The 13,139-nt window shown below is 45.7% G+C and overlaps 6 protein-coding genes across 6 annotated transcripts; 3 read left to right on the forward strand and 3 right to left on the reverse strand.

The window, feature by feature from the left end:
• Positions 1-675: 675 nt before the first annotated feature.
• F4822DRAFT_444625 (cytochrome P450) lies at positions 676-2,651 on the forward strand. The gene is made up of 3 exons (XM_051463270.1): positions 676-1,762; positions 1,818-1,939; positions 1,995-2,651. The coding sequence occupies exons 1-3, from the start codon at positions 830-832 to the stop codon at positions 2,566-2,568; spliced, it is 1,629 nt and encodes a 542-aa protein (XP_051311893.1). The 5' UTR covers positions 676-829; the 3' UTR covers positions 2,569-2,651.
• A 479-nt stretch (positions 2,652-3,130) lies between these two features.
• On the reverse strand, positions 3,131-3,777 carry F4822DRAFT_306277 (uncharacterized protein). Its single transcript, XM_051455260.1, has 2 exons — positions 3,388-3,777; positions 3,131-3,329 (listed from the first exon to the last, which is right to left on the reverse strand). Exons 1-2 carry the CDS (start codon positions 3,551-3,553, stop codon positions 3,220-3,222), a joined length of 276 nt encoding a protein of 91 aa, XP_051311894.1. The 5' UTR covers positions 3,554-3,777; the 3' UTR covers positions 3,131-3,219.
• A 1,352-nt stretch (positions 3,778-5,129) lies between these two features.
• Positions 5,130-5,853, forward strand: F4822DRAFT_306278 (uncharacterized protein). The gene has a single exon (XM_051455261.1). It carries the CDS (start codon positions 5,158-5,160, stop codon positions 5,563-5,565), a length of 408 nt encoding a protein of 135 aa, XP_051311895.1. The 5' UTR covers positions 5,130-5,157; the 3' UTR covers positions 5,566-5,853.
• A 306-nt stretch (positions 5,854-6,159) lies between these two features.
• Positions 6,160-8,589, reverse strand: F4822DRAFT_444629 (uncharacterized protein; the record flags this gene model as incomplete). The annotated part of the gene is made up of 4 exons (XM_051463271.1): positions 8,272-8,589; positions 7,113-8,220; positions 6,831-7,060; positions 6,160-6,778 (listed from the first exon to the last, which is right to left on the reverse strand). The coding sequence occupies exons 1-4, from the start codon at positions 8,493-8,495 to the stop codon at positions 6,160-6,162; spliced, it is 2,181 nt and encodes a 726-aa protein (XP_051311896.1). The 5' UTR covers positions 8,496-8,589.
• A 1,252-nt stretch (positions 8,590-9,841) lies between these two features.
• F4822DRAFT_306284 (WD domain-containing protein) lies at positions 9,842-11,439 on the forward strand. Its single transcript, XM_051455262.1, has 2 exons — positions 9,842-10,132; positions 10,219-11,439. The coding sequence occupies exons 1-2, from the start codon at positions 9,905-9,907 to the stop codon at positions 11,272-11,274; spliced, it is 1,284 nt and encodes a 427-aa protein (XP_051311897.1). The 5' UTR covers positions 9,842-9,904; the 3' UTR covers positions 11,275-11,439.
• F4822DRAFT_444631 (putative serine dehydratase domain-containing protein) lies at positions 11,440-13,073 on the reverse strand (the record flags this gene model as incomplete). The annotated part of the gene is made up of 2 exons (XM_051463272.1): positions 11,440-12,806; positions 12,882-13,073. The coding sequence occupies 2 exons, from the start codon at positions 13,071-13,073 to the stop codon at positions 11,604-11,606; spliced, it is 1,395 nt and encodes a 464-aa protein (XP_051311898.1). The 3' UTR covers positions 11,440-11,603.
• Between the last annotated feature and the right edge of the window lie 66 nt (positions 13,074-13,139).

The following is a 13,139-nucleotide window of genomic DNA, read 5'->3' on the forward strand; positions in this document are numbered from 1 at the left end:
CTAGGTGATGAATTACGTCTGCCCTACCAACGCGCGGTCGTAACGGCGATGAATGGTAAGCCGTTATTGTATCCGCGTGCCACGGACAGTAGGCTGTGTTTTTCGATGTAAATGAAGCGATGTAATTTCCTGTTTGAGACATGTGGCAATTAATAGAATATGTTGGGATGCGTTTTCTCCTGCCCACTTCACGTTGGACCAGAACCTCCGAATGATTCACTTTTACAAGATTATCAATAGAAGTCTATTAATGAGGGTAGCAACAAATAACTCGAAGGATTCAATTGCAAGTATTCCAAGATTTTTGCCTTGAGAAGTCCTGAACTCCGGAACCGAGAGGACAATAATCGACAATATCATGACCAAATCAAAAAAGCAAAACGACCTCAAAGTGTTTATGCAGGCGATCGAGCACGGTTTAGGCCGCTCTGAAACAAATTACTGCTGTTTACTGCAGTGTAACCCACCGCCTGCGACCCGGGGACGGCAGTCATTTCAATAATGCTACAGCATCACACACAGGCGGTTCCAGCGCAGTGTTGCAGTGGTTCCTGGTCTTCCATATGATTTAAAAATGTCATCATTTTGTAAGCTAGCTCTCTGCATGCCTTTCAAAGCTGTATTCGGAATGATGCTTGATTGACGTTTCTGTATTCCACAGTTGAGTGTTTGTATCTTGGAGTTTCTAGTCCCCAAAACTGGGTATTTAGGGGTAGAGAATTAGACAATGTCCGTTATTATTATAGAAAGGCGAACTTGCGATAACCCTGGGGTTGCTCTCCAGTCGTCTTGTCTATAACTTGGTAAACGTCTGACATAGGTTTCGATCATGTTGTTATTATCATCTTCATACCTTAGCCTAACGGCAGTCATATTAGGTGTCGCATCTCATCTTGCTATCTTCATCAGAGGAGAATGGCATATGCTAGCACCTACCCTCGTTAAAATATACTCTGTTCTTGTATTTATCATATTCTCTACGCTGTCCTATGTTAGCGCAGATACCGCTTATGGTCGTAGGGCAACTGCCTTAGTGGTAGCTTCGTACGCCACCGGACTTTTCACCAGTATCATTCTCTATCGGAAATATTTCCACAGGCTGCGCAATTTTCCTGGTCCCACTGCCGCTGGAATCACTAAACTCTGGCATGTGTGGCAGTGTCGAACCGGGAAGAATTATCTCGTCATTGAGAAGCTGCGTGGAAAGTACGGACCCGTGATTCGGACCGGCCCGGAGGAATTGACGATAATCGACGCTTCTGTTCCTTCGGCCGTTGACGGCCCCAAAAATAATTGCACTAAAGCTGTATGGTATGACTTTTTGCTTCCCGAGATTGCCTTGAACACAACTCGGAGCATTAAAGATCATGACATTCGGCGAGGTATATGGAACAAAGGCTTTAGCAATAAAGCACTTGCTATCTACGAAGAACGTGTCGTGGAGTACGCAGAGATGCTCGCATCACAGATCGAGAGGCTCGCTCGAGAAGGTACCACAGTTAACGTATCGGATTGGTTTTACTGGTTCACCTTCGACGTTATGGGCGAATTCGCCTTCGCGCGATCATTCGGAATGCTCCAAGATGAGAAGTGGCATTTCGCAGTGCGATTATTGAGGAAAGCTATGGGCTTGCTCGGTCCATTCAGCCCAGTGCCATGGATCGCGCAAATAGCATTCTACACCACACCCTGGATGTTTGTTGTTCGAGACTGGCTAGCTATGATGCAATGGTGTAGGGACCGCATGAGCGACAGAATACAGGTTAGCTACTCATATTTCTTGACTTAAAAGCCTTGATCGTCTAAACATATAATAGGCAAAAGTAGCGAGGCCCGATGTATCGCATTGGCTCATAGATGCATCTATTCAGAAGGGTTCCTTGGACGCTGATCGTGAATGGCTAAATGGTGATGCTGTTACTATTATTATTGCCGGAAGGTGAGTTTCTCGTGCGTACGGCCATATAATCATGCAACCCTCTGATTATAGGTAGTGATACTATTGCGCCGACCCTAGTCTTCGCTTTCTATGAGCTGGCTCGCAGCTCGTGGCAACAAGACGAATTACTCTCTGAGCTCAAAGATATAAATATCTATGATCGCGTACAGCTCCAAGGCTGCGCTCATTTAACTGCTATTATAAATGAGACGCTACGGTTGTATCCTCCCGTACCTACTGGTGGTTATCGTCAATCCCCACCATCTGGGATAACCATCAACGACGTGTACATTCCTGGAAATGTTACTATCGCCTCGCCCCGATATTCACTTGCGCGATTGGAATCATCTTATGAAAGTGCTGACCAATTCGTACCTGAGCGCTGGACAACACGACCGGAGATGATCAAAGATGCTCGGGGATTTGCGCCGTTTTCCCAGGGTCGCTTCAATTGCGTTGGTAAATCTCTCGCGATGAGTGAGATGCGATTCGTTATCGCTTTATTAGTGAAAAGGTTCAAGGTTGAATTTGCAGGGGGCGATAGGGGTGAGAAATTGTTCGCTGACTTGAGAGACCAATTCACAGCCGCACCAGGTCGGTTAGATTTACGGTTCCGAGTCCGAGAGTGAAGATCTTCCAACTATTTTTTCATGAAGTCTGGTCAGGCAATCTGCTTGGTTATTCGGGAATATGTCATTTAATGGCTTGTGTTACTTAGCACATGCTTCTGTCAACTTTTCGTTCTCAATTCTCCTAGCCAACCAATTCTCATATATGCTATCGGAAATAACAAATTAATGGATATTACTATTGCAACGGGATGAGACCCAAATCCTCTCTCCCCGCATTAGCTATCCAACCAATGAACTGGTGTACCTAGTTCAACTTAAATTGAACATTCATGATCCAAGTGGGTTCATAAATCCTGAGGCTATTCCCACCCCGCTTTTCTATTCTACCCCACAATCCAATGGTGGATCAATTTGAAGCTTTAAACGCACCAACTGCTGAACTTATAGTGGGGTTTTGCGCCATAGGCAATTTATTTAGTTAACTCAACCATTATATTTTTAGGGACATTTAGCGTATCGTTCGATATTTGGTAGACCTGGTGAATACATTTGGACAAGACCATAACTTAGCCGCCGCTACGTTTGGCTAGACGGGCTAGAGGAACTTTGTAAGTACTGTGCGAGATAATCCTCAAAACCAATTATATTTCTAACGTGTACGGATCGCTGTTATATTCGCTACTTCAACATGCCTGATGTCTTCAGCCACTAAGACTTGTTCTTGACACTCCGACTAACTGGCGCCGTCCCCTGTCTCTGGGTATATAATAGATATCCAAAAACAACCGCGGCCAAGGTACCTAAGATAAAGAAATTGTCTATTTCGTGTCAGTACAGGCGATTCAGAACTCGGGAAAATCGTCTTAGGTGACTTACGGATTGCGAAACCAAGGGTTCCCTCAACGAAGTGGACAAAGGCCTGGAATACGCCAATGATTGAGTTGACGATCCATTGGAAGAAGTTGATGACGGTCGCTAATAGGCCTTGAATTACTTCGACGATTGATTGGAAGACATGACCGACTCCCGATGCAATACCCATGATGACTGCTGATATTTTTTTAATCGCTGAATACGTTGTTTTGTTTTTTGCGTTGTAAGAATTCCAAAGTACTTGGTTAGCTTAGATTAGGGGCACGACGTGAGCTTTTGTATTCAATTATTTTCATACTAGAACCGCCACACAACAAGCTACGTCAGCGACACCAAACGAAATCGTACCAAATTCCCGGAATTGCAAGAATAAAGAAACCAACTTCAATGGCTTAGATCGTAATTGTTAGCACTTGTGACGCTTCCTTTCGCCAAGTTTCACGTAGACAAATTGAAGTCATGACGTCACCCTTCCCCATCGGGAAAAAGAGTCAAATCCACGCTTTCTCATTGGTCAAATTCAATAACTTAGCTACGCCATATAAATAACACAGGGTCCCTCCTGGTACTATGTATCTCGCTATATCTATAAGTCCTATACAGAACCAACGACTACCTATGGTAGAATACCGAAATTACTCTACAAGAGAAGCCAATGCCAAAGATATGGCCAAATAATAAGTCATCATAACGAGACAAATAGAATTGTCCACTCATTCAAAATTCATTCTTATAATAGTCGTAGCACTGACCACAGTCTCGTAGAGGGACATTAAATCAGATACTACTCTCGCGGAGAATAACTTCGTCGCATAAAACCTGAGAACTATGCAGGCTATGTAAATACTGAGATCTACAAGGAGCGCCCAAACAGTATAATTCCATCGCGCCGCGTCTGAGATATCCTATCGCATTCTAACTGGATATCTAATCCTCAAATGCCATGTATTCTCCATACGGCATCCTTGAGAACCTTGACAACTGTAATTCAAAGGTTTTGAGGTATACTCATACATATCAACTACCGGACTCGAGTGAGAGGTGAACGTCAAATATATTCAACCTCATTCGTCATGGATGCAAACAGTGGAGAAGGAATTTTTCAAAAGATAAAATCCCGAGTTTTCAAAAAAGAGTCTAGAGCGCCAATATGGGAGACAAGAGCACTTTGATGACATTGCGATTCGGTGCTCATGATCAATATATCGTGATGGTATATGGTTTTGGTGGGGAGTATGTAAGCTTTAAGATATACCGTTTCATTCATAAATCACAAGTTAATTCGCCCACCGACCGTCAGAAGTAGCTATAAGCAGCTCATGCAATCAATTTTTCAGTTCGCATGATATTTCCAGACCGCTTTTCTTCAACATAACCTTTCCGCATATACATATGCGCCTTTGGCGGTATACGCCCTTGTCCTCCAGAGCCCAAACTCCGAACAGTTAGAAGCTTACAAGGTATGTATATGCGAACTACCCTTGTCTAGGCGATTGTTGCAATTGAGCCTGAATATCAACACCATCACAGTTTTCATGTGGGTCGTCCCTGTTGCTATGATTTGTCTCCTGTAATATGAAGTATGCAGCATGTTGAACTATCTACCAACATCCTATTACTTCCCCAGGCCAAGCCGCCGTTCACGGCTCGGACCGCCGGGGTAGATAAGTACATATAAATCAAGACGCAAGTTCTCATTCGAATTTTACTATTCTTCTCTATACCTTCTTCCAAAGACTTCTAAGAAATAACCGAAATCATACCATCTTAATCATGCCTTTTACAATAATCGTTACTGTCAAGCGCAAGGCCGGTACTACACCGCAGCAATTCCGCGACCATTATAACAACGGCCATGTCCCCCTAGTAAAGAGACTCACCGGCTCAACATGGCCCAAGCACACACGACAGTTCGTCATTCGAAATGAAACGAAACCAGCAAACCCCGACGCAGACAAGACCTCTAATGAGGTATGGCAGTCTGAAGTACTAAGGGGCAGTCCTTCCAATGTTGACTTCGACTGCTTGACAACTATGGTATGGGAAGACAGAGCTGCGTGGGATCGCTTCTTGCAGAAGTTCTACGAACACTCCGAGGAGATCCTCGCAGACGAATTAAGCTTCGCTGAGCCATTTGAGATCATCTGTGTCGAGGAACCTGTAACTACTGATCGCGACTAAGCGGCTTCGACGAATCTCGCTTGGATAGGGGTTAAGGGATACTGTACTGTGTCCTCGGGCTGGATGGAGGGCTGGGTTTCTATTTACTTAATGTATCACGAATATCTCGATGGCGAGAATCGCCACCTCATGAATGAAATGTTCAAGAACACACAGGAAATTTTCATAATTTTACGCTAGGAAAGGTCTACGCAACTTGGTGGCACGTACATCCCGATGTATCGTTTATTGGTGGGTGGTACGGCAACTGTACAGGGATAATTTGTGCATTTCTGCTCAAAAATGGACATGATTCATCGATGAGTTTCCCAAATTGCGGTCAACTCCCAGGGGAAGCAGGAAAGACGAAGCTTCTTGGCGTGGGCTATCGACTTATGCTATCTCGATGGCCAACCACATGAACTCATGAGTCCAACATTATTGCATACCTACCTACGTAGGTGGGTAGTTTACATAGTATATGAATATATGGCATCTAGGTTCTCGCTTTACTCGTTTTTTATGTACATCATACCACATCGAATTCATTATAGTTCGTAAGCCCCTTTCCCTTTCCCTTTCCAACGCCGAGACCAATTATACCGCATCTAGATTTCAATGTGATGGAACTAGATTGAAATCGTCCACTATAATCTCCACAGGGCCACCTACACAACTTATAAGCGCCGTGAACTCCATACGAAAGATCGACGTATCCGACCCATCCCCATCTTCCAAACCCTGGGCAGGAATGTCAAACGGTCCCATACTAGAGTTGGAGTTTACTTTAGGGAAATTGTAACCGATAGACCAGTCCTGGCTGCCAAACGTATACTTGAATTGGCAGGTACCGCCCCCTGACAATAGACCCAAGGTAAAGGATAAGTCGTATGCCTGTCGAGGACAAAGGTTTACTTCCGTTTTCAAGTCCAAGCTGACATCTCCAGGCATGTTAAGCATATTAATATACGCCGTTTGACCACTGAAGTCGACGTATCCACCACAGCCAGGTATCTCGCAGGTTCTCCATCCCTCTCCGCCGTTGGAGAAGTCGCCGTTCGGGAAGGCCTGTAATGGTGCACATTTGTCTGTGGGAGGATCGGTGCATTGGCCGTCAAGACAGTATCCTGTGCTACACTTATTACCACAAGTGCCGCAGTTATTCGGATTAGTCTGGAGGGAGATGCATTGGCCGTCGCATTCATCAGCAGGACATGTACAGTTGCCGGAGTTACTATAGCCTCAATTAGTATCGCTAAAAGGTTGAGAGGTACTGTTTAACATACCATATCGCTTTTGAAGGGCACTCTTTTCCGCATGCACCGCAATTTCTCACATCCGATCCGAACATAGAAATGCACTTATTATCTCTATCTGCTCGACCGCATAAGCCCGCTGACTCGGGACAGTAACATCCACACCGGTCGTGAGTAGAAGAGATAAAGGCTTGGCGGCCGGGCTCTTGACTAACAACCCAAGCGTAGAAATCGGCGATGTTTAAGCATATAACGTAAACCTGTAGAAAATTAGTTAATTATCCTATCAGGTAAGGGTGAAACTAGACTTACCAAGTAAGAATACCAATGATTAAAGTACTCGCAACCAGGCCCTCGCATGCATTTATGAAACTTATTGTTACATGATTCCCACGAATCCTCACAGTTGTCGTAGCAATTATCATGGTCATTACAACAGTCACCAAATGTGAGATCCGGTATCAGGTGAATGGTACTAGGTGTTCCGCATCCGTTGGGTTCAAGTGGACGGGCGCCGGGAAAGACCCTTGACACAAGACCGGGCGGATTGTTTGGGCAGCGAGGAGCCGCACCTTCGGTATATTGGCTTCGCCTAGAACTTCCCCTGTTCTTGGGGCGCATCTTTAATGGGTATGCGACCATAGACCGATTTGATGCGTCTAAGCCGGCCGTAAATGCCGTTGAACCACCGCCAGCAGATACGTCCCATGTGTACCGCGACCCATCTTGTGTCACGGTAATGCGGCCTTTACAATCCACCCCGAATATGCTCGTGATGATATCTTGACCGTTTCGGTTTACCGGCGTTGTTCCGGTGGAGGCATCGGTCAGCACGACAGCACCCTCAGCAGTCTTAGCCACATATTGGGGGGTAGCACCCGTAAGCACAATGTCGTAGATCTCACCCTCGGCATTTTCAGGCTTCTGGAAGAAAAATTCGGGTAGCGCATATTCCCATGGTGGTCCCATGGCATTGGCTTCGGCTTCCGATGTTGGTGCGGGGAGAGGTCGCAACGTGTTGCCGTCTTGGTTAATGAGAGGTATGAAGTTAGATCCGAGGATGTTGAACTTTTCTTCGGGCTTGCTAGGATCTAGAATGCACGTCGAATCGTAGAAGTCGGCTGCATGGACACTCCGTGCCTTCTGTGAATCCCGAGCTACCACCGTCAGGAGAGGCTCATCTGCATACTTCTGCGTAGTAGCAGGAGTTTTATCGTCTAGTAGAAAACTAGCCTCCACCAAAGGAGAAAAACTACTATTGGTGATTAGAACACTTGGCGTCATGAAAATGCTTCTAGCGTCGTTTGCGATAGATGTTTTATTCAAAACAAATTTCTCGGCGTCGCTGTACTTGGATGAATGGCAGCCCTTATCAAAAAACTCAATAGGGCTCAGAGAAGCAGTTGTCGTTATTTTTTCCCTATTCAAATCAGCTGCATCCTTTGTTCTTGTAGTTATCGAGAACACCTACACTGCTTCTTTAAAGTGTAGACACAGGCCTTCGCCTATCGCATAACTGGCGCATTTCTCATCGCTACTGCAATGCGCACCACATGACGATGCAAGACTGAGGCTCGATTCCGGAGTTTTGAAATACGGGATCGAAGAGAAGACCGCATTGGTGCTGCATATATCAGCTGCCCATGAAGGTGCGAAAAGGAAATAAATGAGTAATAAAATCTGGAAGCGGCCCATGGTTTAATGTAATGATTTTAATATGACTTCAGGTTATTATCTATGAGTAGAGTAGTTGATATATCAATGGGAAGGATATTGAGCGCGTTATTTTGAGGATGTCAGGTTCCTAATGATACTGCCATCGGGTCCCTAGGATCAATATCATTACATTGAACGCCATGACTTGGATAGGAATAAACCATTTTATAGAGTTCGTTGTCATGGATTTATATCTCGATAGTTTGTTGACTTAATTTAAAGTTAACAGTGGTTCTATAGCAGTAAAACTACTAGTAGCTGTAGTAAATAGCTATTGAATTTTAAGTCATCTAATATTGGGGTTTTATAGTTTCGACTTATGCCAGTGGCACTAGGTTAATAAGCTATTCCGTCGAATGCTACCGATCTTATATTTTTTTTCTACGCGCGAGAAATCGCCGAGGAATCACTAGCTGGATTTCATTGATCCGCATGTGATCTAAAACTTAAAAAGTGATTTAAATATTCGCTAGATGGTGCTCCTGAGGCAAGGCCTACGAAAAGAAATCCCCCTTGAAAGCTGCCTTAGGCATTTGCACAAGAGCCGCTTCGTCGACAGTCAGCTACATAAAGCGGAAAGTCCCGGCGGGTCTCTTATATGATTTCTCTAGGAACTGAATGGAGTACCTGATTATCTAATGTCTTTTATCCATAGTTTAGCATCATTCCAAGAGATAGGGGTAGTTGCTTACGTAATTGTGCCATAGTGATATGTTGTATATAAGTTATATATTCTATTTAAATTTAAGACGACGCCTATTCATTCTCTTGGTGATGCCAGCTTTGGTCTTCTTAGTATGTCTTTTCTAAGACCTAGCATTGAAAGAGTCAATTCATGCTCGTCGGACCTGTTATAGTAAAATAGGGGTAGAACCAGGGGTAGGTGCTTACGTAATGAGCTCGCCGTTTGGCATCTCTGGGGAACTTCATTGTGAATAGCATATAACGATTCATCGAGCGATTTTGATATTATAAAGGCCCATATAAGCCCAATCGGGTTATCAAGGAAATATAAGAGCCTTAGGAAATATTCAGTTTTTTGGGTTCACGGAGTTGTTCATGGAAGTGTCAACTCATAACTGAGAGGCGGATTATATAATTATTGAATTCCATAATGAGAAGATCAATTATGTAATCATATTTGCAATTAATCATACTGCTTGCCTAATACAACTCTTACATAAGACGCTAATGTAATCTTTCTTGGACAGACTAGGTTTGCTGACATAATTGATGAAGCACCTGCTTAGTCACCATTCACCCCACGGCTAAAACTCATCAATGTTCCGTCTCGCCGTCCTAGATAGCTTACCTAAGATTCTCAACACTAACAACTACTGTTAACCAACCTCGTCTATTTCTGGATACAGCATCTCTAAACTACAATTATGCCTCCTATACCCAGTGTTGAGGATAGTTCGGCCGAGAATAGTGCCTCTTTTGATATTGTTCAGCACGGCCATAAGGATTTAGTTCAAGCGATCGCCTTCAATGCGTACGGTGACAGATGTGCCACAGGTAGTGTCGACGGCAAAATCCGTGTTTTCAACCGACATCAAGATGGTATCTGGAGATTATGCGACAATTGGAAGGCTCATGCGGGCGAAATATTAGAGGTTTGTTGTCATCCCGGCTTTCGCCCCCGCTGACGCGTCAACTTCTCACGCGTAGCCGAGGACCCATTCTAATCAAATGCTGTTAGCTCCAATGGCTCCCCCCTACTATATATCCTAACCTATTGGCTTCCCTTGGTATTGAGGGACGCTTTAGACTATGGGCTGAGGACCCCTCTGCTGCTCCGGGAAGGCGCTTCAGCTCGAGAGATGGTAATGGAAAAAATGTTTCCGAGCTTAGGTCCAGCCGACACCCTTATAGGTCTTTCTCGGTCAAACACGATGAGGTAACGCGATACACTTACGTCGCGCTTCTCGCATCCGATGGACATCTCTCGGTGCTTGAAGGCGAGGAGCATCAGGCCTTACAAGATTACGGTAGAGTCGATGACTTTCAAACCTGCACCAAACCGAACCGGGGCGAAGAAACCTGCTTTAAGGTCCGCTTCGACCCGAATCCTGAGCCCTGCTATACTGCTTTAAGAGCCGGTGTACCGCCGGACGCGCTTAGCTTGGTAGTTTCCGGTTTGACGATGGTCAAGATTTACAGGACACGCGATTCTTCTGCAAGTTCGTTTGGTGCTGAGACTCGAACCCGGGAGTTCTACCTAGCTACCGAGATCACGGACCATAATCACTTAGTACGTGATGTTGCTTGGGCCCCTGGAAACTATAGAGGCTACGACATGATTGCTACAGCCTGCCAGGACGGCTTAGTAAGAGTGTTCCGAATCGACACACCCTTTTCTAATGACGACGGTAAATCTTGGTCTCTAACAGACGTCATGGGTCACGCAAGAGCCGATGAACACCCTACATCTAGGCATACCCAGCCCCGCCGATCGTCGCAAGTTCCTTCTGGCATAAGAGCCGAGATCGATAAGTCAGGGACGCATGGGGAACGTACCTCAACCGACTTACCGGGACAGATCTACCATACCGTTAAGCTACTGTCGAAACTCGGTGCTCATCAGTCACCCGTCTGGAGGGTGGACTTCGATGATGATGGCCAAATCCTAGGAAGTGTCGGCGACGAAGGAAAGTTAATGTGTTATCGTCAAATGCCCGACGGCTCATGGGCGAAGAGCTCGGAGTTGGGGATGATGAAAGCTAGGATGGCTGCGCCGCCCACCAATTTTAGTTGAGGGGTTATGAGGGAAGTGGGGGTCCTGGGATTTATGATTCGACCCAATAAAATCATGATACCCGTTTAAAATAGGTTATGGGAGGACAATTATACGAAACGACATTGCTATACACATCTTTCATCACATCGCACTCTCGCATAAGGCCTCCTGGGCGATGGTAGGTGTAATTGGGCCGGCCCCGCGGGGTCGCTTCTAATGTTGCCCCACCGAACACGTCGTATGTCCTATTTCCTATGACCGGCACCGCTTGCGCCAAATGTCTTACTTAATAGGCGTGAAAACGATCCAATTCTTCCCAAAAGCCTGGCGGCAGTGTAGGATAGCGATTACCAACCCGAAGCTCGCATCCAGATATCAACAATCTTTGTTGCCCCGCCCGGCTGACTAGAATCTACCACGAAATACCAGTCATACATTGCTCCTGTGATGCAAGCGTGATTCGGATATATCCGAACGTTTTGACCGACCTCAAGTGGAATAGGGGACAAGCTTTGCGACGCCACTTCATTCTTACTAATATCCCAAGACACAATTGAATGCTCTTGGCTGATTCTTTTAATGATAAGTCTTCGTTCGAGATCGCTATTTTCTAGCGTCGGCATCGAGCCGACGATTCCCCACCCATCGTAGGAGGGGCATGGTTCCCTCCCTAAGCCCAACACCCCAACCGCAACTAGGACCTCCGGATACTGTCGTTCGCCGTCGTTATAGACGCTTACTACCTCAGCAGCAACTGAAATTGCGATTTCGTCCTCGAATCTGCCTATGGTGCTCCTGGAATTAGTAGCAAGTTGTTGAAGGTCTAGGATAGAGTAAACGCCAGCATGGAGTTCGAGCGAAACGTCGATTCCCCCATATTCTCTTGATGAAATATCCCCGATAGTGCGGACCAAGGTTTCGGTAGCTCCTTTTTCTAGACCGACATCTTCTGCGAAGTTCTGGATAGAAGTGACTTGAGGTGAAGCTCCGACGCTGATTGTGAGCTCAAAGGGCGAGCTGGGAAAGTATTGGTGATTGTGTCGCACCGCACCTACACACCCTCGAATTTCTCCCGCTAGGTTATCCATGGCTTGCTGAGGGGTTGTGTCTTGGTAACTTAGGCTGCTATGAGAGTATAACCCCACTAGTAAAGCTTTATCCTCAAGGTGGAGCTGAGTAATAGCTTCGAGAAGGCCATTCTTATTCAGAGAATCAGGCGGAAGACCCGCTCGATGATAGCCAGTGTCTACCTTCAGGAATACCCCACCCGGAAACCCCGCCAACTCATAGAAACGACGAAGTGGGCCGAGCTGTGATGGATGGTCTATCAAGAATGAAATGCCGCCGGGGCCTAGTTGACGTGCGATTGGAGCGACTCGATCGATCTGTGAAGGCGGCAATGGTAATCCATATAATACATTGACCTGGCGGCCATCCGCTCGGAGGCCTTTCAATAGCGGCAGGACATGTTCGATCTCAGCCACAGTTGATACCACGATTTTCACGTTATCAGTCTCATCGCCGATTTGGAGTTTCGTGAGCTCGGCTGTCTATTACGGGTATAAGTTATCTTTTGAGACCCCAAGAACCATTTCTTAATCACACGGCAACTGGGGATCACTAACCTTGTGTGTTTTTATATGGGGTCTAAAAGCAACACCTAGCGCCTTTGTCGCGGCCAGCATCGAGGAGCAATGACGACGCGCTTTTGCGATGTCCAAGATTATGGATGGCTTGGGGACGTTTTCGACATCTTTCCCGACGTATAGTTGTTCAAGTTTTGCCTTCTTGGCTGCAAGCTGTTCGAGTCCATCCATGGCCGACTTCCAAAATTCCCTAGGTGTTTATTCTTCGTTTCGTACGCTCCGATATAGCTCCAATGC

The sequence above is a fragment of the Hypoxylon trugodes genome, assembly GCF_022578975.1.
Source record: "Hypoxylon trugodes strain CBS 135444 unplaced genomic scaffold F4822scaffold_7, whole genome shotgun sequence".
In the NCBI taxonomy this organism is placed as follows: Eukaryota; Fungi; Ascomycota; class Sordariomycetes; order Xylariales; family Hypoxylaceae; genus Hypoxylon; species Hypoxylon trugodes.